This window comes from Dendrobium catenatum, unplaced genomic scaffold, assembly GCF_001605985.2.
Source record: "Dendrobium catenatum unplaced genomic scaffold, ASM160598v2 fragScaff_scaffold_299, whole genome shotgun sequence".
NCBI classification, from domain to species: Eukaryota; Viridiplantae; Streptophyta; class Magnoliopsida; order Asparagales; family Orchidaceae; genus Dendrobium; species Dendrobium catenatum.
In genome coordinates this window covers 231,120-256,207 of record NW_021318761.1, presented here as the reverse complement: position 1 = coordinate 256,207, position 25,088 = coordinate 231,120, and the positions used below count along the sequence as shown (strand labels likewise).

The 25,088-nt window shown below is 34.3% G+C and overlaps 1 protein-coding gene across 2 annotated transcripts in view; it reads right to left on the bottom strand.

The window, feature by feature from the left end:
* Positions 1-1,463: 1,463 nt before the first annotated feature.
* The window catches only part of LOC110101136 (ARM REPEAT PROTEIN INTERACTING WITH ABF2), a 28,012-nt gene continuing 4,387 nt past the window's right edge, over positions 1,464-25,088 (bottom strand). Inside the window, exons 6-19 of one of the 2 annotated variants that reach the window (XM_020828925.2) lie at positions 21,864-21,958; positions 21,057-21,132; positions 20,843-20,950; positions 18,903-19,031; positions 18,706-18,774; positions 18,531-18,590; positions 18,237-18,360; positions 17,990-18,129; positions 15,014-15,077; positions 14,804-14,883; positions 2,563-2,627; positions 2,366-2,483; positions 2,145-2,269; positions 1,464-1,770 (exon numbers count right to left, since the gene is read on the bottom strand). In XM_020828925.2, the coding sequence (XP_020684584.1) occupies positions 1,680-1,770; positions 2,145-2,269; positions 2,366-2,483; positions 2,563-2,627; positions 14,804-14,883; positions 15,014-15,077; positions 17,990-18,129; positions 18,237-18,360; positions 18,531-18,590; positions 18,706-18,774; positions 18,903-19,031; positions 20,843-20,950; positions 21,057-21,132; positions 21,864-21,958 (1,344 nt within the window). In that variant the 3' untranslated portion in view covers positions 1,464-1,679. The remainder of the gene's footprint in view (positions 1,771-2,144; positions 2,270-2,365; positions 2,484-2,562; positions 2,628-14,803; positions 14,884-15,013; positions 15,078-17,989; positions 18,130-18,236; positions 18,361-18,530; positions 18,591-18,705; positions 18,775-18,902; positions 19,032-20,842; positions 20,951-21,056; positions 21,133-21,863; positions 21,959-25,088) is intronic. The other variant, XM_028693483.1, reaches the window with a different exon arrangement.

The window sequence follows — 25,088 nt, the reverse complement described above, 5'->3', positions numbered from 1 at the left end:
TCAAGTTTTAGCATCTAGAGACTCAAGTATGAAATTTCTTGGGGCAAATTGGTGAAGTAGATAAGAGAGTAGGATGTTGATAATGCTGGTTCGTGGAAGAAAACAAAACAGCTAACGTGCCCATTCTCTAGGGGTGTCAATATTGGACCCGACTCGAAAATCCAATCCGAAATTTTTGGGTTTGGGTTGACTAGAACCCGAAACGGGTCGGGTTTGAGTCCGAAAAATTGACCCGTTTGCAAAATCAGGTCGGGTTCGAGTTGACCCGGCAACCCGGGAATGACCTGGAAATCGGCCTTGTCAGAATCTGCCCGCTTGCCCAGCGTCCCCGCTTGCCCCACAACCCCGCATACCCGGGCTGCCCGCCTGCCCCATAGGCCACAACACATGTCGCTCGCATCGCGTCGCTTGTGTCGCATGACTACACACGTCGGTCTGTCGCTTCAAGCCATCAAGTCGCCCGCTTCTTTGCCAGCACCGCCGTCGCTATTGCACAGCCCGCGCTGTCCGTCACATGCGGGAACTAAAAAAAAAAAAATCAAACCCGAAGCAGGTCAGATCAGGTTGACCCAAACCCGAAGCGGGTTGAGTCGGGTTGACCTGAACCTGAAGCGGGTCAGGTTCAAGTTCGAAAAATCGATTCGTTTGCAAAAACGGATCGGGTCGACCCAAACTCGAATAGTGCAAGATCAATTCCGAATTCGACTCAAACCCAACCCGTTACCCGAATTGACACCCCTATCATTCTCTTTGAACTTTAGCACCAATATTTCAGCTTTCCCCGCTTGCTTTCACAGCAATTATATTTACATATCTTTCATCGACTCTAGTTATATTCAAAGGATAGCTAACAAAAAGAAAAACTAAAATTATCATTGCATGTAATACTTAGGGTTAATATCAACCTTGCAATTTATTATTCATCTGCAAGATTTACCCAAAAAATATGACGCAGCCGACAGTTAAGTAGCGTAAATAAGCCCACTTTTGAGTGAAGCAACATCAAGGGAACTGATTTGCACGCATTCTCCTCACACAACTTCAATTTTGCATATATTACACGAAGGGGAAAAAAATTTACATTTGCTAATAAATTTTGATCAAATCTTGTAATAATTAAATTTACTTTAAACCTAAAATTTTATATAAAAAAAATATTTTATCTTCAAATATATTTAATTATTTTTAAACTTATTTTAATAAAAAAAATCATTTTATCTCCCAATATTAAATACTCATCCATGAGGTCATACGCATACTCATACCCATACCAAATATATGAGTGTGTTATGAATGTGTATCCAATGCAGAGTTCTGAAACATAGCGTGCATACTCCTTAACACTGCAATGATGACGATAGGAAATTGGTGTGTGCAGTGGGGATTTTAAATTTTAATGGCCGTCAGCTTTTTCCACCAAATTAACTAAAAAAAAAAAGGTACGACGACCAAATAGCAAGAGGTTTTTCACTAAGGGATAAACTCATAAAATTGCAACATTGGAATATTACCTGATGTATATAATCCAAGAGCTGCAAAGAGCATCAAGCACAGAAAATTTTAGAACAAACTTTACAGAAGCTTAAAAAAAAAAACATCCTATTTCCACCCGAACACCCGACCCACACCCACCCAACTGCAGCAGCCGCTGTTACGTTACAGACGTCCACAATGAACATCTACAAATGTGAATTCCTCTGACTTGGGCGAAGAATTCTATCAAAATAATTCCTCATCTCCGGTATAATGCGAGCGATCAGTTCAGAGTGCCTACGCCAATCAGAACACCGGCAAGAAAATGTCAGCAAGACCAACACCTCTAGCGCCGATTTGGTCGTTTGCAGATAGAAAATATGTTCTTAAGAAAATAATATTTTTTGTCGATAATGAAATCATTACAGTTAAACCAAAAAATAATTCAAATTCCAACGAACTAAAGCTTCTCTTGAGAGAATTTTTTATCATTATTTTTTTTGTTACAAAAAATTTTCAAACGGTAAGAAAACTATTTTGAATGAAATCTAAATCATAAACCTTAACAAAGATCATCATTCATGTTTCTATTAACATGCAACTACATGAGCCCTTTTCAGGATTTAACGATGCTCATTGGCAATTGGCCCGCCTAAAAAAAAAAAACTTACCATGGCTTAGTGCGTGTCTTATCGAAGTGTTCCAGAATGAAAAGGATGCAAGTTTGCTTCAATGACAAGGCATTATAGGCCTCTGACAGCTCATACATCGAATAGATGTTGTCAAGGTTCACAACCTGAGATAAGTGATAAGCCTGACGCTTTTAGAGACCGGCCAGCATATATATAATTTGAAGTTCAGGCAAGTATTAAAAAAAAATGCAAGTGCCAACCTGCGCAATGGCATACTCGCACAAACGTTTCAGACCTTCGAGAAGATACTGATCAGCTGCTCGAAGAAGATCTTGTGCAACATCGGTTGATATTTCCACAGACCCTGTGTAAATAAATCTACGGACAGGGAAAATTTCAAAGGTTAGAGGTACCTAAGCACACAGATATAGCAAGAAAAGAAGATGCAGTTACATACCTCATCATCAACTCAAATACATCCCATTTAATATTTGGAATCTCGATGTCTCTCGTGTCCTTCTCCTAGTAGTTCAGGGAGCATCGGTTTTAAGATCAGAACATATGAAAGGATTGAATTTTAGGCAAAGCATGACATGAAAAACAACTATTCATTTAAAACTCAGTAGTCAACAACATACTAACAACAGTACTGTTACTGATGGATGGATTATAGTATTTGAAAATAATAATTTATTCTTTTCAAAGAAGGCACAATAACTGAAAACAGACTGAAATCAACCTAACCCAGACAAAAGAAGCGGAAACAGAATCAACAGAAACTTACTAATGAAGATGTCAAAAGGTGTTAAAACTTGACAAAGAGCGGTGTTGAAAAATTTGCAATTTACAGAAACTGAAAGGGTGTTTTAGCGTGATTAATAACAAGATAAAATATGAATAAATGCATAACAAGCTGTTGCATAAAAAAATTACCATTATAACCAAGTTTATGCGTTTAAACTGTTTGTTGATACATGCAATACTGGAGTATCCTTCAAATTTGCATATGTTCGAGTTAATTATAAAAATAAATAATATTTATTTTGGCTCGAGTTAGCATGAGTTAGCTCCTATGATAACAACCCACTGATCAAAATCAAATCAAACCAACCAAAGCCACTTGTGTCATAGACATGCCTCTTCAAGTTAAACAAAACCTCGTGAACAACCAATGTTAGTGTCAAGCTTCTTAGCTTCAGGGGGTCACATCCAGTAATCTCAGAACCACAAAAGGCCGTGTTGTGTACCTCTAACTGGTCATTAAAATTAAAATGACCAGCCCTTCGTCAGTGAATGAGTTGAAGTCAACCACGAAAGCACATCTTTGACACAATCTGCTCTGATCTGCTCATGACACCATAGAGAACGTATCCCATAATTACTAATCAATTTTCGTAATGTTTAAACTAGGTCCATTGGCATACCCAAGATATCTCCATTAGGTGTACTCCCATCCCCCAATAATTTCCCATTAATTAAATTCATATACAACTACCAAATGTATTAAATGATTAATGTCATGATTATTCAATAAATTTTATGCTAGTTGTCGACAAACTAACGCAACCCTCCACTTTTCTCATCAAGGACCTGGGGTTTGACAACGACAGTGTTTGAAAAATATTAAAAATGACCTATCTATATTAGATTTAGATGAGAATTTGATACTCGAGGACACAATGAAGAAAAATGATTCATATAGCTGACCCCACATAGTGGAATAAAGGCTTGTTGTTGTTGCTATAATGCACCGACATTTCTCAAAGAGACGTGCAGTGTCCAACACGTATCCAACATGACATGCGTCCGACACGCCTCCGACAAGTCGAACATGCAGAAAATGTGTCTGATTAAACAAAATATTAAATGCAAATTGTATACGTGTCTGACACACGTATCTTATATATTTTATAAATTTTTATTAATATAATTTATTGTATTTAAAATTTTTATTTATTTAAATATAAAAACTAAATTTCTTATTTTTATCCACAATACAAAATCAATCGCCCGCACTTAATAACACATTCATCAAATATTTTTATTTTCATTTCTCTTTGGCGGGTCACGACTTTGATTCCACTACAATGCTCAATGTCATCTCAACATTAACGTCTGACGTCATTACAACATCGAAATTTCAAAATCATCTCAACATTAAAGTCTGACACTATCTTGACATTTCGGCACTAGCAATTTCTACACCAACAACTTGATAACTCAATTTTGTCCGACGTTGTCTTAACATCGATAGCTAATGCTCTCTCAATATTGATGACAAACACCCTCTTGAGATCGACGCCCGATACTTATTGCCTAACATTGATGCCCGACTCTCGACAACTCGACAACATTGTTGTATCCTCTCTCGATGTCTGATGCATGACATCGACGTCCAACTCTCGACAACCTAATATTAATCATTTTAAGAACAAATTCTAGTTAAATGACATTATTTCTAAATTAATTTAAATATTTAACATATTCAATTTTTTATACACTATTTTTAAAATATAAAAATTATAATATCATGTTCAACCTATGTTTGTGTCCTCTATTTTCAATAATTGACGTGTCCCGTGTCCATGTCGTGTTGAGTTCATGACATGCATGTGCATGTGCATCATAGCGTTCTATGATGCACCAACAAGGACACGTCGACACGGACACGACACGACACGGACACGGGACACGGTATTTTTTAAAGATATAGGACACGGGTGCGGCGTGGACACAGCATAATAATTTTTTAATATAATATATAGAACTTAAGATGACATTATATTAAAAATGACAAGAAATAATAAATCAATTTCATGATAACTTGTTTAGCTTATAACATAAAGATGTTTAGTACAAAATGTCTAGTACAACCACAAAAATATAAGCAAAAAAACATTTAGTACAACATGAAGGTCCAACTACTCAATAGAAGGAATGATAGAATTAGATTCAAAGGTTGATCTTTGACCTTCAATATCATCATCATTGAATATCATTGCTTCCAACTCTGGTTCATATAGAGAAAAATTTACAACCTCCAATAATCCCATATCATCAAGGCACTCAAACTCATCTCCAGCAACATCCCACATCTTATTATTACATGTCATATAAAATTGGGTTTTCCTTGATAGAAGACGAAGATTTCTATTCCTCCTAAATCATAATGGATATTCTCTATTTGAACTACTATCCTTCAACATTGAAATTATAATTGATATGAAGTAAAATCAAAATATCTCAATAATAAGATAACATGAATACAACAATATACCGGTCTGTTGGGGGTCCAAGGGGGCGCTACCCCCTGGCGGGGTTCGACTTTCCAGGGTAAGAGTAATTTTGAAGTTCTGCTTGTTTTTAAAGTTTGTAAGTTATTTGTATGGAAATATACCAAGCGGTACCGAGCATGTACCTAGCAGTACCGAGCATGTACTAAGCGGTACCGAGCTTGTACCTAGCGGTACCAAGCATGTATTGAGCGGTATCGAGCATGTACATTAGCTTTTTTTTGGTAAGTTTCAAAAAACAACAAATAATATTTCAGGCAACGAGAGTCAGGCATCGATGTCATTTATCGGTCACCGAGAGATGAGATGAAAATACCTTCACTGCCAAAAAGAAATTAAAATGAGAATATTCGATGATTGGGTATTAAGTGCAGACGTTGATTTGGTGTTGTGGATAGGAAATAAGAAATTTAATTTAAATCCCGCAAAATATAAGAAATTATATTTAAAAAAATTCATAAAATATTTAAGATACGTGTGTCGGACACGCGTGTCCAATTTGCATTTAATATTTTTTAATCGGACACGTTTTTGTCGGACACGACACGTGTCGGAGAAGTGTCGGACGAGTGTCGTGTCGGACACGGTGTCGGACACTGCACGCCTCTTTGAGGAGAAGTGTCGGTGCATCATAGATAGCGTTGTTGTTGTTGTTGTATAACTACCAAATGTAATCATAAAACAAGAGCCTAAACAATCTTTTTAATCGAGCGTGCTCTCTCATGGATAAAAGAGGTAATTAAATATTGGGCCTTAAACTCATAGAAAATCTTCACCCTAAAACATTATCTGATATCGGAGGAGATCTAGGTCAAAAAAAATTCTAATCAATCTGAAAGAAAATTACTCCTAAGCTTCTCATCACATCAAGAAATCCCAAGGGTGGATAGCTTCTCTTCAGTGATCAAAAGCAAACCAAGATAACCGGTGTTTCTAAATTCTTACAACCTCGCATCTGTCAAGAATAGACTTTCACAAGAATTGTTTCAGTTCAATGAGTTATATTATAACCATATCGGATTAATAGAAAGCATAAGAATCAACCCATCAAGCAATATTTGGTGTGTTAACTCATCAAATTCATAGTTATTAAAATAAAAAAATGGATGAAAAAAAAGAATGAATGGCAATATAAATACTGGAGAGTGTCAGCTCACCAATATTCAACAAATACTTTGAGTGGACAAGGATTCAAAGCTCTCAATCTTATTCGCGTGCTATCTAGCTACTAAAGCAATATTTCCTACTTCCATAAAATATCATAAAAGATCATCCATTAAATTAATTCTTACGAGAACTTTTTGCTACTATTATTGATTTGTAAAAAGTGAGACTAATCAAGAGCATAAATGGACATATAGTTATGTGAATCTCAAAATGTACAATTTTTTAGAAATATTTGTGCTACAACAAAAATTTTTATATTAAATTATAAATTTTAACTGCGCATTTTAGCTTCTTTTTTTACTTTGAATTTTAATCAATTATTTAAGCAAATAAGTCTTAATAGTCCTTTAACTATTCATTGTTGTCAATTTAATCCCAGAATATAGCATTCCTCTAATTTAATTTATCGACTTACAAATTTGATCACAAAGGATCTCTCAAAACAAAAAATAGATGAAAATTAGAATACTAAATTGATCCCAATTAGTCCCTCAACTATATAATATTGAACTCAATTTAATCCCAAAGTGACCAATTTGGATTAAAAATGTATAGTCAAGAGAATAAACTAGAGAAATATGATACTCTAAGACTAAATTGTCCACATTTGAATAATCGGAAGACCGTTTGGGTATTTAACCCTTGAGTTAGTTGGGGTTTATATTTGTATGCCTATGAATGAAAATTAATAACTATGTAGAACTATAATATGTTACCTCACTTGATATACTTTGACCTTTATATCATTAAGAGAAAAAAATACATTTATTATGAGAAATTTAAAGCAATTAATAAACAAAAAAAGCTAACTAAATATTTTTGTTTAGTTAAGAAGTTCTCATAATTCAGTCACTTTTATAAGGGATTGAACATAGGAGTTGGTACAATTATGATACTCATCACTAATTGTCTGGGCAAAATTAAATGAATCAAAATCAATTGATTGTGCACTTAAAACATAAAAAAAAATATGAATGCTATTGACTATAAATCAATAGATGTCTCCAAATTTTGGCAAATTATGCTGTGCGGAGACCGCACGCAAGCTTACATTCAGATTTGATGTGCTTTTATTGTGCTTTTGCTGTATTTTTGCAAAAGACAGCTAATAGACTATTTTAATTGTGTATTTGCTTCCCTTTTGTCGAGTATTTGCAAAGGCGCAGCAAAAGGGCAACAAATACTCAATTAATAAGATATTTGTGTGCTTTTACTGTGCTTTTGCTGTATTTTTTGCAAAAGGGCATCTAATACGCAATTAAAATTGTTTATTAGCTGCCTTTTGCAAAAATAAAGCAAAAGCACAGTAAAAACGCAGCAAATCCGAATGTAAACTTTCGTGTGGTCTCCGCACAAAATAATTTGCCCCAAATTTTGTTATAGTTAGACATTTGATAATTGGTGTTAAGTCAAGAGGAACATCTTATCACATATTTTAGTTTAAAACTAAATGAGGAGAAACAAGAATATCCTAACAATAACTAGGGGTGACCCAACCCAAACCAGACCCGGAAAATCCAGATTCGGGTCAACCAATTTAAAAAACGAGACGGTTTCGGGTACCAATTTATGAACCGTTTGAAAATAGGATCAAATCCAGGTTAATCCACTAACCCAATTTGACCTGATTTGTCCGGAGTTCAAGCCACGCACCCACCTTCCCGCACTCCACTGCATCCGTCGCACCGCACCCGCCAAAGCAAGGTAGTTGAACTCGCACCACCCATGCACTTGTCACCCGCCGCCCCAAGCTCACCCCACAGGGCCGCACCCACGATCGCACCCCACAGGCCCATAGCGAGCTCGCGCCTGGCCCTTGCCCACTCGCCGGCAGAGTCCACACCCTCTCCCTCGCCCACATGGTCCACACCCTTGCTCATCTACAACCTGCTCGCAACCCAGGTTAGCGGATCAGTTGGTTCAATATGGCAAACCGACGGATCAAGTTCGAGCCTGATTTCTAACCCATTTGCAAAATAAGGGTAGGGTTTAGGTCAGCTAAATCGAACTTGAGTCAATTCCAGGTTCAACCCAAACCTGACCCGAATACCCATTTTGACACCCCTAATATAACTATAAATTTCATGCAACATGACAAACTCAAATATATTGGAGACTATTTATTACCTAAATAATTTACTCTTTATTATGATCATCAAGCCCTTGAATATTTAAAGTCATAAAGAAAATTGGGCATTGACATTCTATACAATTAAGTAACTATAAGAAAACATTTCTGTGCTAAAAAATTAAAATGGGTAGAAAATAAATTTTGAAGCATGCAGTAGAATAGTTATTATCATGCATATCATTAGTATAAAAGTGACTAGTTTTTACTATAAAAATAAATATGCTAGATGTAACGATTTTGATATATGATGCACTAACCAATAAATTATACAGTTAATAGAACAATAATAACATCAAGCCTTTGTCCCACTATGTGGGGTCGGCTACATGAATCTTTTTTCTCCATTGTGTCCTATTAAAAGTCAAATTCTCATTTAAATCTAATAAGGAAATATCATTTCTAACATTCTCTAACCAAGTCTTTTTAGATCTACCTATACCATTCTTAACATAAGTCAAATTTAATACCTCTACTTTCCTAATCGGGTCATCGTAAGGCCGCCGTTTTATGTAACCAAACCATCTAAGGCAACTCTCTCTGATCTTATCTTCCACTGGAGCAACACCAACCTTTTCACGAATATGCTCATTTCGTATCCTATCTCGAGTAAAGCCACTCATCCACCTGAGCATCCTCATCTCTGCAGCACTTAGTATTATGCTTCTCTTTTAATGGTCAACATTCGGCACCATAAAGCATTGCAGGCCTCACCACCATCTTATAAAATTTTTCCTTAAGTTTGAGGGGGACTTTTCTATCACACAACAAGCTCGATGCATTCCTCCACTTCAACCATCCAACTTGAATTTTGCAAATAATATCCCCATCTATTTCACCGTCACTCTGAATAATAGATCCAAGTTATTTACAAAGTGTACTCTTATTAATGACTTGATCGCCCAAAGTCACAATCCCCTCACTAGTTATATTACTACTAAAATTACACTCCATATATTCAATTTTAGATCTACTCAAGCATAAATCCATTAGACTCTAAGGTTGACCTCCATAATTCAAGTTTACCTTCAACTCCTTCTCTAGTCTTATCAACAAGAAGAATATCATCAGCAAAAAACATACACCAAGATACATCCTCTAGCAAATGTCTAGTGAGAATGTTATTATGAACTTATACCTTACATATTGGTGGTGTTGCAAGTCATTTTGATGGCGATGAAACAATAAAGGAAAAAAGATAAATATTTATTAGCCAAGGTTTGAAAAAGATATATCACATAAAATATACAATGAAAAGCTTGCTAACTTGATGCAAGCAAAAATTAGGAAGACCCTAATTTTGCAAGCATACTAAAAAGTCTTCCTAAAAAAATAACAAAACAAACCTTCATAGGCTAAAGATGACGCTTACAAGTTTAGAATATAAAAGACTCCTAAAACTGCTTTTCATTCATTGAGAAGAAAGATACAAGTGGCATCGAACTTGCGGAGAGAAAAAAGAGGTAAGAAGCCGAGACGAAGTCAAAGATAGACAAGCTCACAAGCTTTCCCAAGCAAAAGAGAGGAATGGAACAAGCTCGCAAGCTTTTCCACGAAGAAACCCATAGGTTTAGTTTCAAAAATACTTCACATAACATTCTTTTTATGCTTACAAAACACTTCATATTTATAGGGGAAAAGGGGGCAGCCAAAAATCACATCCAACCGAACCATCAAAACAAGAGGCCAGCAGCTGTCCAGGAGCAGCACCCGAAGAGCTATAAGGGGAACCGGAAAGGCAACCAAAGGAGACAGGAACGAACATCGCAGGGAACTGGAACAGGCAGCCAAAGGGGGGGAAGAACTAGCCACGAGAAGGAGCCAGGGGGAGGAATCGAAGGGGCAACAGGTGGGGGGAATTAATCTAATTAATTTCAATTAATGAGCTGGAGCACAACAGCTCTAAAAAAACACAGCAAAAACTGGACAGCCAAGTCCAAACCGAGAACCACAAGCAGCCAAATAATTGGGCTCATGATCCCACCCCCCTATGCCTACATCAGGGAGGAACTGAAGGGGAAATAGGTGAGGGGAATGAATCTAATTAATTTCAATTAATGAGTTGGAGCACAACAACTCCGAAAAAACATAGTAAAAACCGGACAGCCAAGCCCAAACCGAGAACCACAAGCAGCCCAAAAATTGGGCTCATGATTTACCCCCCCCCCCCCCCCCTTTTCCCCCCCCCCCCCCCCTCGCTTACATCATAACCAATCAAGAGTAAAAGACAAAAACTGATTTACATACTACTCTAACTATACCTTACAAGCTTTTTGAGAATGTTATTATGAACATTGTTTTAAAAATGCCTTTTTATGAAGTATATGATTGCATCATTTGTGGTAGTCAACCTTTTTTTAAAAGATGCTTTTCATTCCTTGTGATGAGAATCTAAAGGAAACACTCTAGCTAAATTATATTTCAATGAAGCCTTTAAATTACATTGGCTGCCTAAAATTATCATATTTAATATAGATGTAAAATTTATGGTTATTTTTTAAAGTTTTGAAAAAAAAGAAGAAATTTCTAGTTGCTAATAACCTAAAAAGTGACACAAATTGAGATAATTTATAAAACAATCTAAGTGATATGTCACCATACATGTCAATAGCGCCCATTATTGTGCATAACGTAGCGAGCCGCTCCCGACACCGAGCTTTTTGTATGGCAAAATGCAGGGATAAAAATAGAGCAAATTATTTGTGCTATGGATAGGAAATAGTACATAATACCCTTAGAGCACTCTATTTTGATTTGTAAAATTTAAGGTTTAAAGTTAAAAGTAAATATTATTTATATTTTATTTTTATTTGTGTGATTATTAGGGTAACGAATTCAAAAGGTTCTTTAAGACAAGCACTAAGACTCAAGCATGTGATCAAAAAGGGTTCGAAGGTAACTACGACCACATTTGCAACTACGAAGGGCTCAAAGAAGTCTGCAACTATAAACATGAAGCGTTTGGCATGCGACGCAACACGCAAAATCAAAGGCAACTACAATGGGATTCAGCATGCAACTACTATGGCAAAGTTGAAGACGATAGTGACTGCAAGGGGGTTCGATAGGTGTTGGCATGCAACAATGATGGGGAGGTTAGTAATGTCGAAGGTTGAGCTTTTAATGGAGACAATGATGGATGGACGCCAATAGATGGTGCAAAGGCTTTGCCATATGACAACAAAGGAGATGTTGGGTGCTTTCACAGTTGACAACAATATTCTCAAAACTTAATAGGCCTCTCACTCTTTTATAAATAAAAATTGATTCTTAGAAATGTCTATCTTATAAAGTTCAAGCCTTTTTAATATTTTATATTATGTTTAAAATATTATGTGATACATAATGACTCCACAAAGATCTTTATGTGCATTATTCACCATAAAAATTATGCCTATCAAAGTCAACAGTGAGTTTTCATATATTTTCTCTCAAAAAAATCCACTAGCATAAGTTTAATTGAAATAGTTATCAATATTTTGCACGATGTAGGCAAATTAGTATGAAAATATTTCCCAAAAACTTGTTAACTGCAAAAATTGCAAATTTATTATAAATGTACATGATAAAATGAATTAAAAGAAGTGACAAGCTCATGCTCCAAGTTCAGAATGGCTACATCCATAAACTCTTATGCAATTAACTACAGGAAATAAACGACCATAAAAAAGTTATACAGATTATTGGGAAATGCATCGAAATTACAAATCCAAATAAAAAACTTTTGGTATCATTCCAATTTTTCATATATCAAATTTTATATCATAGCAATCAACAAGTACTTGAGATTTTCTCTTTTTCTACCAGCATTACACTATTTTTACATCTAAATTTTTATACACCATCTCCACATTCTCTAGCAACAATAAAAATCTTACCAGCTTTCAATGATTTTATATCCAAATACCCAATACCTCATCTGTAAATTCTCCAGACAACTATAATAATCATACTCAGCTATTATTTGCAATGAAATCATGACCAATGTTGATGGTGAATACCAAAGGTAAATTAAAAAGTAGATAACCAGGCCTATATGTGATGATTCATGATTATCTCTATATGAAACCTAATAAAGATGCCAACTCCTACTCAATAGAATGTCTTGCGACTATTCCTATGAACAAATATTTAAGCCTCTTGTGGGGTGTTATTATGGCATGTTGTGGCTCTTCTTGCAACGAAATACATACAAAGCATACATGATAATAGCGCAAAATAGCGTGTGTCATAGTGCACGACACGGCGCACCTACGATGCCATCTATACGGCTGGGTGCAAAGGTTCAAAATGTTGCACACTATTTGCGCCCTATATGCACAATGGTGCATGGCACATGACGCAAATAGCGAGCGCAATTTTATTTAGAGATTTTTTAATATAATTATAAATGTTTTTTAGTACTTATATATTTTTAATTTCTAAATTAATATAATAATGAAATTTAAAATTATTAAGTATGATAAATTTTAGTTGGGTTTTTATTAAACTTTATGTCTTTTCCTATCGCCCGAACCCTCCGACACTCATAAAGGAAGCTTTAGGGTTCAAAGCTTGTTGTTCTACTTCTTCATTCGACTTCTTCCAACAAAGGTAACAAGCCCTCGCTTCGTCGCTAGGTCACGACACACAACTTTTGACACCCTCTTCGTCACCTCCTTAAACGAAGGTGTGAGATAGGAAGTCACAAAGGAAGCTTGCCGTAAGATAACGATCTCTAATACGCCTTCTTCCTCTTGTCGTTTCTTCCTATGCTGGCTTCTGCCAAATGTAACAAGACCACTCCCCATCGTTGCTAGGTCACGACTCACTCTATTCCTGTCAGTTAGGAAGTCACGACTCACGAAGGTAGCGGTCGTAAGGTAATTCTTGTGCCTTTTCTTACCTTAGCTGAAGGTAATGAGCCACCTCTCCAATATTAATCCTTCACTTTATGCATCCCCAATCTTTCTTTCAGGTTCCAAGCTCCTCATCATCAATTTTAATGTCTAATTTCTTCCTTCAATATCTAATTTTATAAATCAGTTAGTGTTATCCTTCATTCTTCTTCTAAGCATTTTTATTATTGCTTGCTCCAAATCTTCTAAGCATTTTAAATTTTGAAGGTTATTAAACACTTCACAATGAACTTGTGCATCACTTTGGTTGTTATTATTATTATGATAGTTTATCTTTCTGTTTAATAATATTTTATATTAATACCCTTTCTATAATTATTTTATATTTTGCATCATATTCAAAATGGCGTGCGTCGTGACGCATGCTATGCGCCTGGCTCTACGGGATAGTTTGCGCCATGGTGCACCATTCGTTGTTGACAAGTATGATACAAAGTATAACCGCTGTCCCTCATGCAGTTGACAAATTATTTTGAAGCTTCTATAGAAATATTACGCAATCTTATTTAGTTTTCATGAGGAAAACTTTCTAATGTGAGAAAATTATTATGGATGTGCAAACCATTCATCCTCCAATATTTTAGTTCTTGATCATGTCTGAGACTCAGAATTTTAAACTCTACTCAACCGTGTGGCTTGTCTATCAATTATTTCTCCTTTCCCTCTATCTAGTTCTTCCTTTTTATTCTTTATCATTATTAATTAAAAGTCCTACTGAATTTTATTTGATCTACAATAAGATATTTTTTATATATGCACAAAATTCCATTTGCTGATGTTCTTTTCATGATTATTTATTTTTTATTCTTACTTTCAATTAAAAAACCCTAGTCGTTTTCTAATTATATTCTTAACATGTTTTTGTTTTGATCAAATGGTTGTAGCAGTTTTGAGATTAACAACTAGCTCTCTTGTGAAAGTTGCACATTTGTTGAATCTGCTAGTTGAACCTAAATTTGCATTGAATACAAAATCTATATTAAATATTCTATACCTTAAAACATCCTACAACACAAATGAAACAAAGAAATTCATAAACAACTTCACCTATTTTAGATCTACAATTTTTGGTAGCATGATGGTGACCAAAATTAATAATTTACTTCTTACAACAAAAGATGTCAAACATTAACTTTAAGAGTTTCAGAGAAGAAATCAATTTGTTTTATAAACTTAACGAGATTTAAGATCCTAAAAGAGAGAATAACTTACCCGGTACCCACCATCAAACATTGCTCGAAAAGCATCAGAGGAAGCAAGTAAGGCGATTCTATGTGCATAAAACCGCCTCCCTGATAAAATAAATCAAGTGAATTAAAAAAAAAAAAAAACTCCTGTTTGTGAATGATTAACGAGCCCCATTCTGATCACAGATTAAAAGGAATTAAAAAATAATCACTGAAAAAAAAAACATTCCACAACCTTCAACTAGAAATGTAACATCGGATATGGTTGAACTATTGACAAAGCGTTCACCAAGGTAAACCTGCAATAAGAATTGTAAGCCATACATTAAACCACTAAATCAAAAAAAAAAAAAAATCTTAACTATCCGCAAATGCAATTGATTTTACTGGAAAAAGTAATAAGTTCTATTACCATGAGTACTTAGAACAACAAAACTACAAATTAAATAAACTTGTCAAACTAGTGTTTTCAAAGCGCTAAGCGCCATATAATGTACAATTTTTTATTTATTTTTTCAATAAGCAAAGCACAAAACGAAGCAGTGCTTTACTCACTAGAGCATTCATGAGTTGTTATATATTATGTACACATATTTTGTGCATACAATGGTTATTTAACCAAACATAGACAACATCAGCTAATAATTTTTCAATAAATATAATGATGCATGCAATAACAATAATTTATGGCTATTTAAAAACTACAAAGAATCAAATGTATAAATAATAAAGTGATATAAGAATACCTAAATATCAAGAATATACTCACGAGATTGTGTGACCAACTATAGAGATCAACATAAAGGGGCAATGTTAAGCTAGAGATAGCATGAAGATGACGCATCGAAAATCATTCTAAAGAAAAAAACTTGTGAGCAATAAGCTACTAACACAAAAAACAAAAACTAATTAAAATCATCTTAAAACTAGCGAGGGAGTTAGCCTTGAGAGAATAACCACCCAAAAGTGACTAGCTCTAATGAAAGAGAACAAAAAAAAACAATGAGCAATGACTATGAGAAATAATACGAAATAAACAATCGTACATTGTTATTGTGGCAAATATGAAACAGAATCATAAATCTAAACCATATTTCGCTTCACTTAGAGTAATGGAGAGCATAGCAATATGATGCAACAAATCAGTGTAACACATTCACTTGTTGCGACCATGCGCTTCACAAGAAAGCAATGCACAAGACTAGGACATCGTTTTATTTTGCTCCTAAAGTGTGCTTTAAACAACATTGTGAGAAATAAAACATTTTTTCCTCTCAATATTAAGAAGATAAAAGTGAGGAATATTTAAGTGTGGCATATAACTTGTGATAAACACCGAGCACATAGAGAGTTGGAAGAAACTAGTATAGAATGAGAACCGATAAGATAGAGAGAATAAAGGGAATAAAAAAATTTTGACGAACGAACAAATAAAGAAGAGGGAGGCAAGGGTAGAGATAATAGCAAAAAATATAAACAATAGAAGGGGTAGAACCTCCAAAGTGGAGGCCACACAAAATTCTAAATCTCTATTGATCATACAATTAACCCCTAATACAGGGTAAGCACTTCTTTTATAAATTCAAAGACACGAATGCTTGCCTAGAACATGTTAAGAATATAAATGAAGGAAAAAATATCCTTTCTTATGTCTATAAAACACACTTAAAAAGTCTAAAATTAAATGGAATCATGACATGTTGAAACAATTCCCTTGGGATACAAATAACTCTACTTCAAAGAGTTGAAATGTTAAAAGAGAAAGAACTAAGGTCTTCAACTATAATGTAAAGCTAGCAAAGACCACCTCGAAGAGAAGAGAAATGAGATATCAATCTTGGAAATGAGGTGAAGAATCGAAAATTATCCTCAGGGCAGAAGAGACAAAAAGGATGAACATCACTAATTCAACAATCTAAATAGAAAATTCTTTTCAGCCATTCTCAAGAACATGATTAGCTTTGAAAGGGCGTGTTTGAAAGCTTGAAGGTCATTACACACTAAATTAAATAGACTCAATTATTGGATGATTAAAAGCCTTTTTTCACATTTTATTATTTAAGTTCATGACTTGAAAGATCAATTTAGGTTAAACCAAACCATGTTTATTTGGATTTTATGAATTGAAAAAGCCGGTGAGAACATTAAGGAACATGCAAAAGTAATATAACGAGCAAGCGAGATAGCTAAAGTGCAAAATGATAACGGGTAAGGTAGCCATGTATGGGAGTGACTTGTGCTTTTGGTGCAAGAAACGAGATGAAAGATGTGGAGAGCAAGCATCATGAAGGAAAATTACAAAAGAGTTGCAAACAAGTGAATGGAACAACAATTCAGAAGTGTATTCAAGCAATCAAAGGCACACAATGTAACAAATACAAAAAAGAACGTAGATATGCAAATAGATCATATGTGTGGGAGCATTAATTGCATGAGGGAAGAATGATTTTTGTGCAAGTAACAATCATGATGATGTGGGTTGAGCAAAGAGGCGTGTGAGTGGTTGCATGAGGCAAAACAAAAGATTAAGAATTGATTAGTGAGCTCGAGTAGATCATAAATCTAATAGGGAAAAGAGAATCATAGGTAGGCGCAATATGGAAAACGAGCAAGATATGAACTACAATAAAGGGAAGACATGGACGCACACAATGAACAAAACACAATGTAGAACTATGAGCTATGAAACATGATGTCTTTGAAGGCGATGAAGTTAGGCAGATAGAATGGAAGCGAATGAGTCAATGTTAAGCTTTTATACCAAATTAATTATGAAGGCACTAAAAGTTGGAAGAATTCAATATAAGAAGAGAACACCTGCAAACAGCTTCTAAATTATCATGCAAAATCATGGCTCAGTACATTAGAAATTGGTGGTCTTCTCATGATGGTAATCTCCAAGTGAGAATTTTATTTGACATTTTAATAGATAAAGAGGAACGCAGAACCTAAAGACTGTTAAAAATGTTAAAATAAATAGATATCAGGTTCGTTTTCTTGAGCTCTAGACTGTTACTGTTATTGATCTTAATTTTTAAAATGCAATTTCTCAAAAGCATCAATAAAACCTAAAAAATAAATACTAAAAGCATCAAGGAGTTTGCGATAGAAGACAAACTTAATAATATTTTGTTAACCTCTCCAGTAACAATACTTGGTCATTGCATAGCCACTGCTCTGGCTAGTTGGGCTATGGTTGGAGGAAACCAACCTGTGGTGTTGGAGATGGAGGAGCTGCATCCATAGGTGAGAGAGCCATGGCTTTGTTAGCTAACTTGAAAAGTGCTACAAAACCATCTTCTTGTTGTTTTGAATTTGAAGATCCAAGCAAACTGAGAAGCACATCAAGCCCTACATAACCATAAATTAAAAAATAATAATAATTAATATTAATAAGATAGTTTTGCACTAGAATAAAACTTCCAATATATATATATATATATAGAAAGTTATGATACCGTTGTTGTCAATGAAAATAGTTCGTTGGTCCTCAGGGGAACAAAGGTGAGCCAAAGCCAATGCAATTCGTCTTTGAATAAGCTTCTCTTCAATTCTCATCACATAAAGTAAATGCTTCAGAACCTGGCACAGGTAACAGAACCAAGTTAATAACATTATGGCACTTTTAAAAAAACTCACAACGAAAATAATACCAAATAAAAATAAATAAATGTAAAAAAGAATGAACAAAATGTGGGTTACGAACAAGTTAATGAAGCAAATAAAACAAAAAGAAACCAATATAAACTCACTCGATCATGGATTTTCTCCTCCAATCTTTTCAATGTTTTTGCCACACAATCTTTCGTTGCCTATGTTAATTCAATTAGATGTTAATTAGATAACATAAAAAGCATCCCTATAGCACTTGCATCATTTCATCTTCAAGACAGCATAAATCATTGCCAGAATGATTAGTAGGAATACCTGAACAATGAATTCACCCTCTTGCAACTTCTGGACACCCCCAATGCTCATAAAACCTGAGACATTGTCCTATAAAAAGAAGATAAGCAATATCTTCCAGATCGCTCAGTAAATTGAATAATAGCTCAAAGATTTTGGCGCCCAAACTTCACAATTGATAAGGATATAATCAAATAGAAGAGTTTGTTGGCTCTTACCTCATTATCTGCAATTCCATATAGTGCAAACGCTGCATTATGTTGAAGAGAGCCATTCTTTGAATCAAGAAGCTTTAGGAGAGGAACAAGACCACCTTCGTAAGCAATACCGGCTTGATTATGTGAGTCCTGAAAATGGTTGCACATGACGATAGCAAGAAACTCATTAAATCTCATGGCAAAACGTATATCATTTGCCAGAACTATGAACTTGGCCAGCAATTGTTCTATAGAAAAAATGATGAGAAAGTCAAAAGAGCAAGCATAAATATTGGAATTATTAGGCCTTTGTTACACACAACAGTGATAAGAACATCGATAGAGAAAAAGCTCCTTAGAGGTTCAGATGCCTGGCCATTAAACTTTATACCATAAATTACAAATAGGGACAAATTTCTGAAACTTGTATCAGTACCCACTTTTTTGAACAATGAAAGCATGTTAGACTGATCAATCACCCCAGATTCCCTAACTGGACATGAATCAAAGTGGGACACCATCATGGAATTTTCAATGCAAATGAAAAACATGCACAGACCAACCATGGCTCCTCCATCGACTCATTCGATTGGTATTCATAGGCGACCCTGGCATACTTCATCCTAATTCTGTTTTATTGGTGCTTAATTTTCTTGTAGATGTTAAGCCTCAAATACTTCTACCGCAAGATATCATCAAATGTCATCTCTATTTCATTACTCAATTTATACTTCATTTAACTCATCTCTGCTAAACTCAATTTGCTTGCCTGCTCCTTTTTTTGAGAAAGCAAAACTTAAATTTCTAACACTTACCTGACCTCATCTTCCTTGGACAAATCCCATCAACTACCATGATATTCATAACTCAACACATGACTGACTATTCCTCTCCATGTAATCAAACAAGATTAAGCCATAAAAGATAATTTCATATTTGATATTTTCATGCTTCTATATAAAATATTTGAAATATCTAAACTTGTCAATAGAATCACTTCATATTTATTCAGTGCAGGTTGATTATGGTCAATTCATTGTTCACCAAATAAGATAACATAGCCCCAGCATCTGCCTAATCGTTCCAGTCCCCTGTCCTACAAGGCTTTTCTTCCATTTCTTCAGCTTGGCATTCAATTCAACTTATTGTCTAAGTCACTTTTTTCTTAATTGTCTGAGTCACATCTGGTAAAACAAAGTATCAATTAGCATACGTTGCAATCTTTTACTACAAATAACCATTGAGACTGCTTAAGAGCAGTTATTAACTAATAGAAAATATATCATAATTCCGATCTCTGAGACAACCCTAGCGTGATTGAATTGTTTCTTCTTATTCCAAAACTACTCTAAATAATAGCAATAGTTTCATCTGCATAGCTTCAATGAATTCAATATACATTAACGTGCGCAATGTAAATGATCATTATACTACTTTTTACCCAAAAAAAGAATCAAGGAAAAAAAATCACATTGTCGCAAATCACTCCAACCATGATTTCTTTGATGTCCTTATCATGGATTTCCTCAACATTTCCAATGAATTCTACTAATAATTATTCCTATATATTGTACCATCGCTTTGAGCAATAGACCTGAGATATCTATAATGTGTATTCTTCTTAATGGCTTGATCACCGAGTGACACAATGAAAAAAGAAAACAAACCTATTTTAGTGCAGCACTTCTGGAAAACCAAACTAATTTTTTAGTACTAGTCTTTTTTCATTTTGTAGTATTTTATTGCATTAATCTCACTAAGCTTTATCATAGGATTTATAAGCTTAATGTGAAGAATATTAATAAAATTTTAATCAAACTCTATCTTTAATATATTCGAAGGCCTTGCTAGCAATCATTTGACAAACATTTTCTATTATGTAAATTACGTCGACAGACACAATGAAACATTGCATGAATTGAGAGATTGAAAATCAAGCCAAAGGCTGGAGCAAAAAAAACCTGAGCCAGTCTCCCAAGTGCAAAAGCAGACATCTCTTTAAGCTGTGCATCATTTGACTGAAGCATGCTAATCAGAGGACGGACTGCGCCACGCTGTACAATGTGCACCTGCAGCAAGCTAAGAGTCCAATCAAGACTAAAGAGATATTGCCCACTTTCATAACAGAAGAAAGAAAGAAACTTCGATATCTGTATATATCATCTAGTGCATCACCTTGCAGTCTGAATCTGTTGCAGCAAATTGCCCAAGCAATAGAGCAGCTTCTCTTTGGCTCTCCGTACAACATGAGCTGCAATTAAGCATCTTCGTTAAGTTAAAAGTTTCCCTTGCATGTAATATAACGAGTATGAAAGCCCTGGACATATCCTGTGCATTGGAATATTGATGACAGGTAACACTCTTAACAGATCAAAAAGAACACAGGAACATTAAGAATCAGAAACGTGAGATTATTCAATAGCAATTACATTTATAAATCTCTTGATGGACCCAAGTTGTTTTAATTCCTATAGCAATGATAATGTATCATCTGTCACCTCCTTAAAATTTGCTGTTTATCACAAGATTAGTAGGTGGATGTCCATCATAACAGTTGACATAAACAGGAAGAGAATGATATGAAAATACGTTGATATAAATTACACAGCTGAGTTAACTGAAATTTTGGTTTCACTTTCACATAAACATGCAAGGGAAAATTAGATCTATTAATGAAACCCAACAAGCCCAAAAGTAAATAATGAGCTTTTTTTTTTTTCAAATGTACTGTAATACAACTTTTGCTGCACTAATAACTATGCTGGTGCAAAAAACTATATACTTTTAGAATAACAGATAGCCCCAACAATTCAATCATTTATAAGGTTAGAACTTTATTAATCACAATTCTGCGAGAACTGCTACATCATTCCAAAAAACTGTAGAGAAAGTAAAAAAAACATACAGAAAATTCTTTCAAGATTAATATGCTTATAGTCATAGAATAATCCAATAATTGATAAGCAACAATTATAAAAATACCTTAATAGATCAATAACAGGTTGTAGAGCACCGGCAGCAAGAACTTCTTTTTTAATGTTTGGTGATGAATGAACCAGGTTCCCAATAACACCTACCTATGAACAACGGAACAAAACAAGGTTCGTGAGTTATTCCATTATTTTTGGATGAAAAGACAGAAGATAATGACAACACCTTATAGAATAAGAAATCAATATGCAGTGAAACTGTGAAAGTGCGATGATTTTCTAGATGCATGTACCCATCCATTATTCATAGGGGTGTCAATGAATTACTCAACACAGAACTGACTCGAAAAATCGAGATTTGGATGACCCGATTAAATTTTAAATCAAATGCAAGCATGAAATGTTGATCTGATTACATTTTTGGTCAGGCTCGAGTTGACTTGGAAAATACGAAATTGACTAAAAATTGACCAAATTAATATTCAGTTTTAGATTAAATGACTAAGTCATGTTGATCCAAAAAATGCATTATCCATATAAGAAACATGTTAAACAATTTTGATAAGTGTTAGGCGGGTTTTGATCAAATGTTTTGATCCATATAATAAAAGAGTCGAGCTCGGGTCAAGCATAATCAGGTTTTGTCAACTTTGAGTCAAACATAAACCCGATCCATGATCCTAATCGGACACCCCTAATCCTGCAAGGCTTCAATCAATTTGTTTAAATCGGTGCCCTATGTTGAAGCATACTAACTTGCCAAGTATCTATGTTTCTAAAACCTTTTCAAAAAGTAGAATAGTATGATTATAAATTTTTTTTTTCCTTCTCAGGATATCTCAAAGAACTTATTGCTTCCATAACTTAAACAATCAATTGGACGTTCATGATCATTCCCAAACAACAGCAAAATCAATAATACATCTTGCGTTGCACCATATCAAGACATCTAAACAAAAGATGAACAAGTTATTTAACAAATTATCAAAAAACACTTTTTCAGAAAAAAAAAAAAAAGAAAATACTTGAAAAGCATAAAATAGAAATAAACAAGAAATTCATCTTCTATAAGCATGATAAGCCATTCTATGAATAGTCCAACAAATGAACGCCTATGGGTAATGTATTGAATCTTACAATACCAAAAGAAAAATCTTGGATAGGGTTATACTTCAAGAAGATCCAAAATAAAAATAAACAAGAAACTTCATGTTCTCTATGAGTATCACGAGTAGTTCCATGAATAGTCCCACAATGAATACCAAAAGAAAAATATTGGATAGGGTTATACAGATGTAGATTAGATCGGATCAACAACAGCTCGAAGATCAATTACAATGTATTATATTTATGTGCAGGGGCGACATGGTTGTTTGGGAGCAATAGACAATCAAAAATAGCCTGAAGATGCACAAAAGTTGAATATAGAGTTGTCCCACAACATATGAAAAAGTATGTGGCTAAATAAGCTACTTGAAGAGCTACTGTCAATTATAAAATCTACTACAAAGTTGTTCTAAGCATTGTAAAAAACCTTATTTATCATGGCATAACAAAACATATAGAAATCAACCTTCACGTCATCAAAGAGAAGCTAATGAAGGAAACATGAAGCTCATATACATGTCTGAAAATCTCCAAACAATAGATATTCTTATAAATCCATTGTCCTGTATCAAATTTAAAAATTTAAAGTTCAAACTGAGAATGACTCAACTTAAGGGGTACTCTATATATTCAAATTTATCTTTTCCGTGCATTGAAGAATCTGAAAATATCTTCCTATATAAAAAGGATTTTATGTTTGGGATAGGGAGAGATTTTTAAAAATTGGTCCATATCTCTTTCCCTTTAGTTGTTTCTTTTTTTCCTATATTTTTTGGTAGCTTTTAATTGTAATCAATGGCTAGATGATAGAGGGATTTTTGACTTCTTACTATAAAGTCTCCTCATGTTTCATGTATCAAAAGAAAAAGAAAATAAAGAAATAAAAAGCTTCAAATTTTCACCAAATTCAACAGGATGTTTCAGTCATTTAAAGTACTTTCAGTTTGAATACATTAACTAACTTTACAATCTTCTGCCTTTAGATTGCACCCCATTTTCCTAAGTATTAAGAAAATTCACTTTCTAAAACACATGGTCCAGTTTTAGCGCTAAGACATTCTGTTGATGCTTTGAATTGACGTAATCAATATGCATCTACCATAGAACAAAAATTATAATTCTTAAATAAATTTTAAGCACAAAACCTAATATAATTTCACTATCCATTCATTAAAAGATTATTCATGATGAGAAAATAGATATCCTTCTGCTGGTCAGTAGTACACTAATCTCCACATGTGAAGATGCATAAAAGTAGACCCCGGCTTCAACAATAATTCAAAAACAATAAGCATGGAAAGAATTAGGACAGTCGGCTTAAGTGAAAACAGTCATAGAGGTTAATCTTACAATTCTCAAACACTGAGACCACAATTTAAAGTTCAAACTGAGAATGACTCAACTTAAGGAGTACTCTATATATTCAAATCTATCTTTTCCGTGCATTGAAGAATCTGAAAATATCTTCCTATATAAAAAGAATTTTATGTTTGGGATAGGGAGAGATTTTCGAAAATTGGTCCAGATCTCTTTCCCTTTAGTTGTTTCTTGTTTTTCCTATGTTTTTTGGTAGCTTTTAATTGTAATCAATGGCTAGATGATAGAGGGATTTTTTACTTCTTACTATAAAGTCTCCTCATGTTTCATGTATCAAAAGAAAAAGGAAATAAAGAAATGAAAAGCTTCAAATTTTCAACAGATTCAACAGGATGTTTCAGTCATTTAAAGTACTTTCAGTTTGAATACATTAACTAACTTTACAATCTTCTGCCTTTAGATTGCACCCCGTTTCCCTAAGTATTAAGCAAATTCACTTTCTAAAGCACATGGTCCAGTTTTAGCGCCAAGACATTTTGTTGATGCTTTGAATTGACGTAAACAATATGCATCAACCATAGAACAGAAATTCTAATCCTTAAATAAATTTTAAGCACAAAAGCTTATCTAATTCCACTATCCATTCATTATAAGATTATTCACGATGAGAAAACATATGTCCTTCTGCTGGTCAGTAGTACACTAATCTTCGCATGTGAAGATGCATAAAAGTAGACCCCGGCTCAAACAATAACTCAAAAACAATAAGCATGGAAAGAATTAGGACAATCGGCTTAAGTGAAAACTGCCATAGAGGTTAATCTTACAATTCTCAAACACTGAGGCCACACAA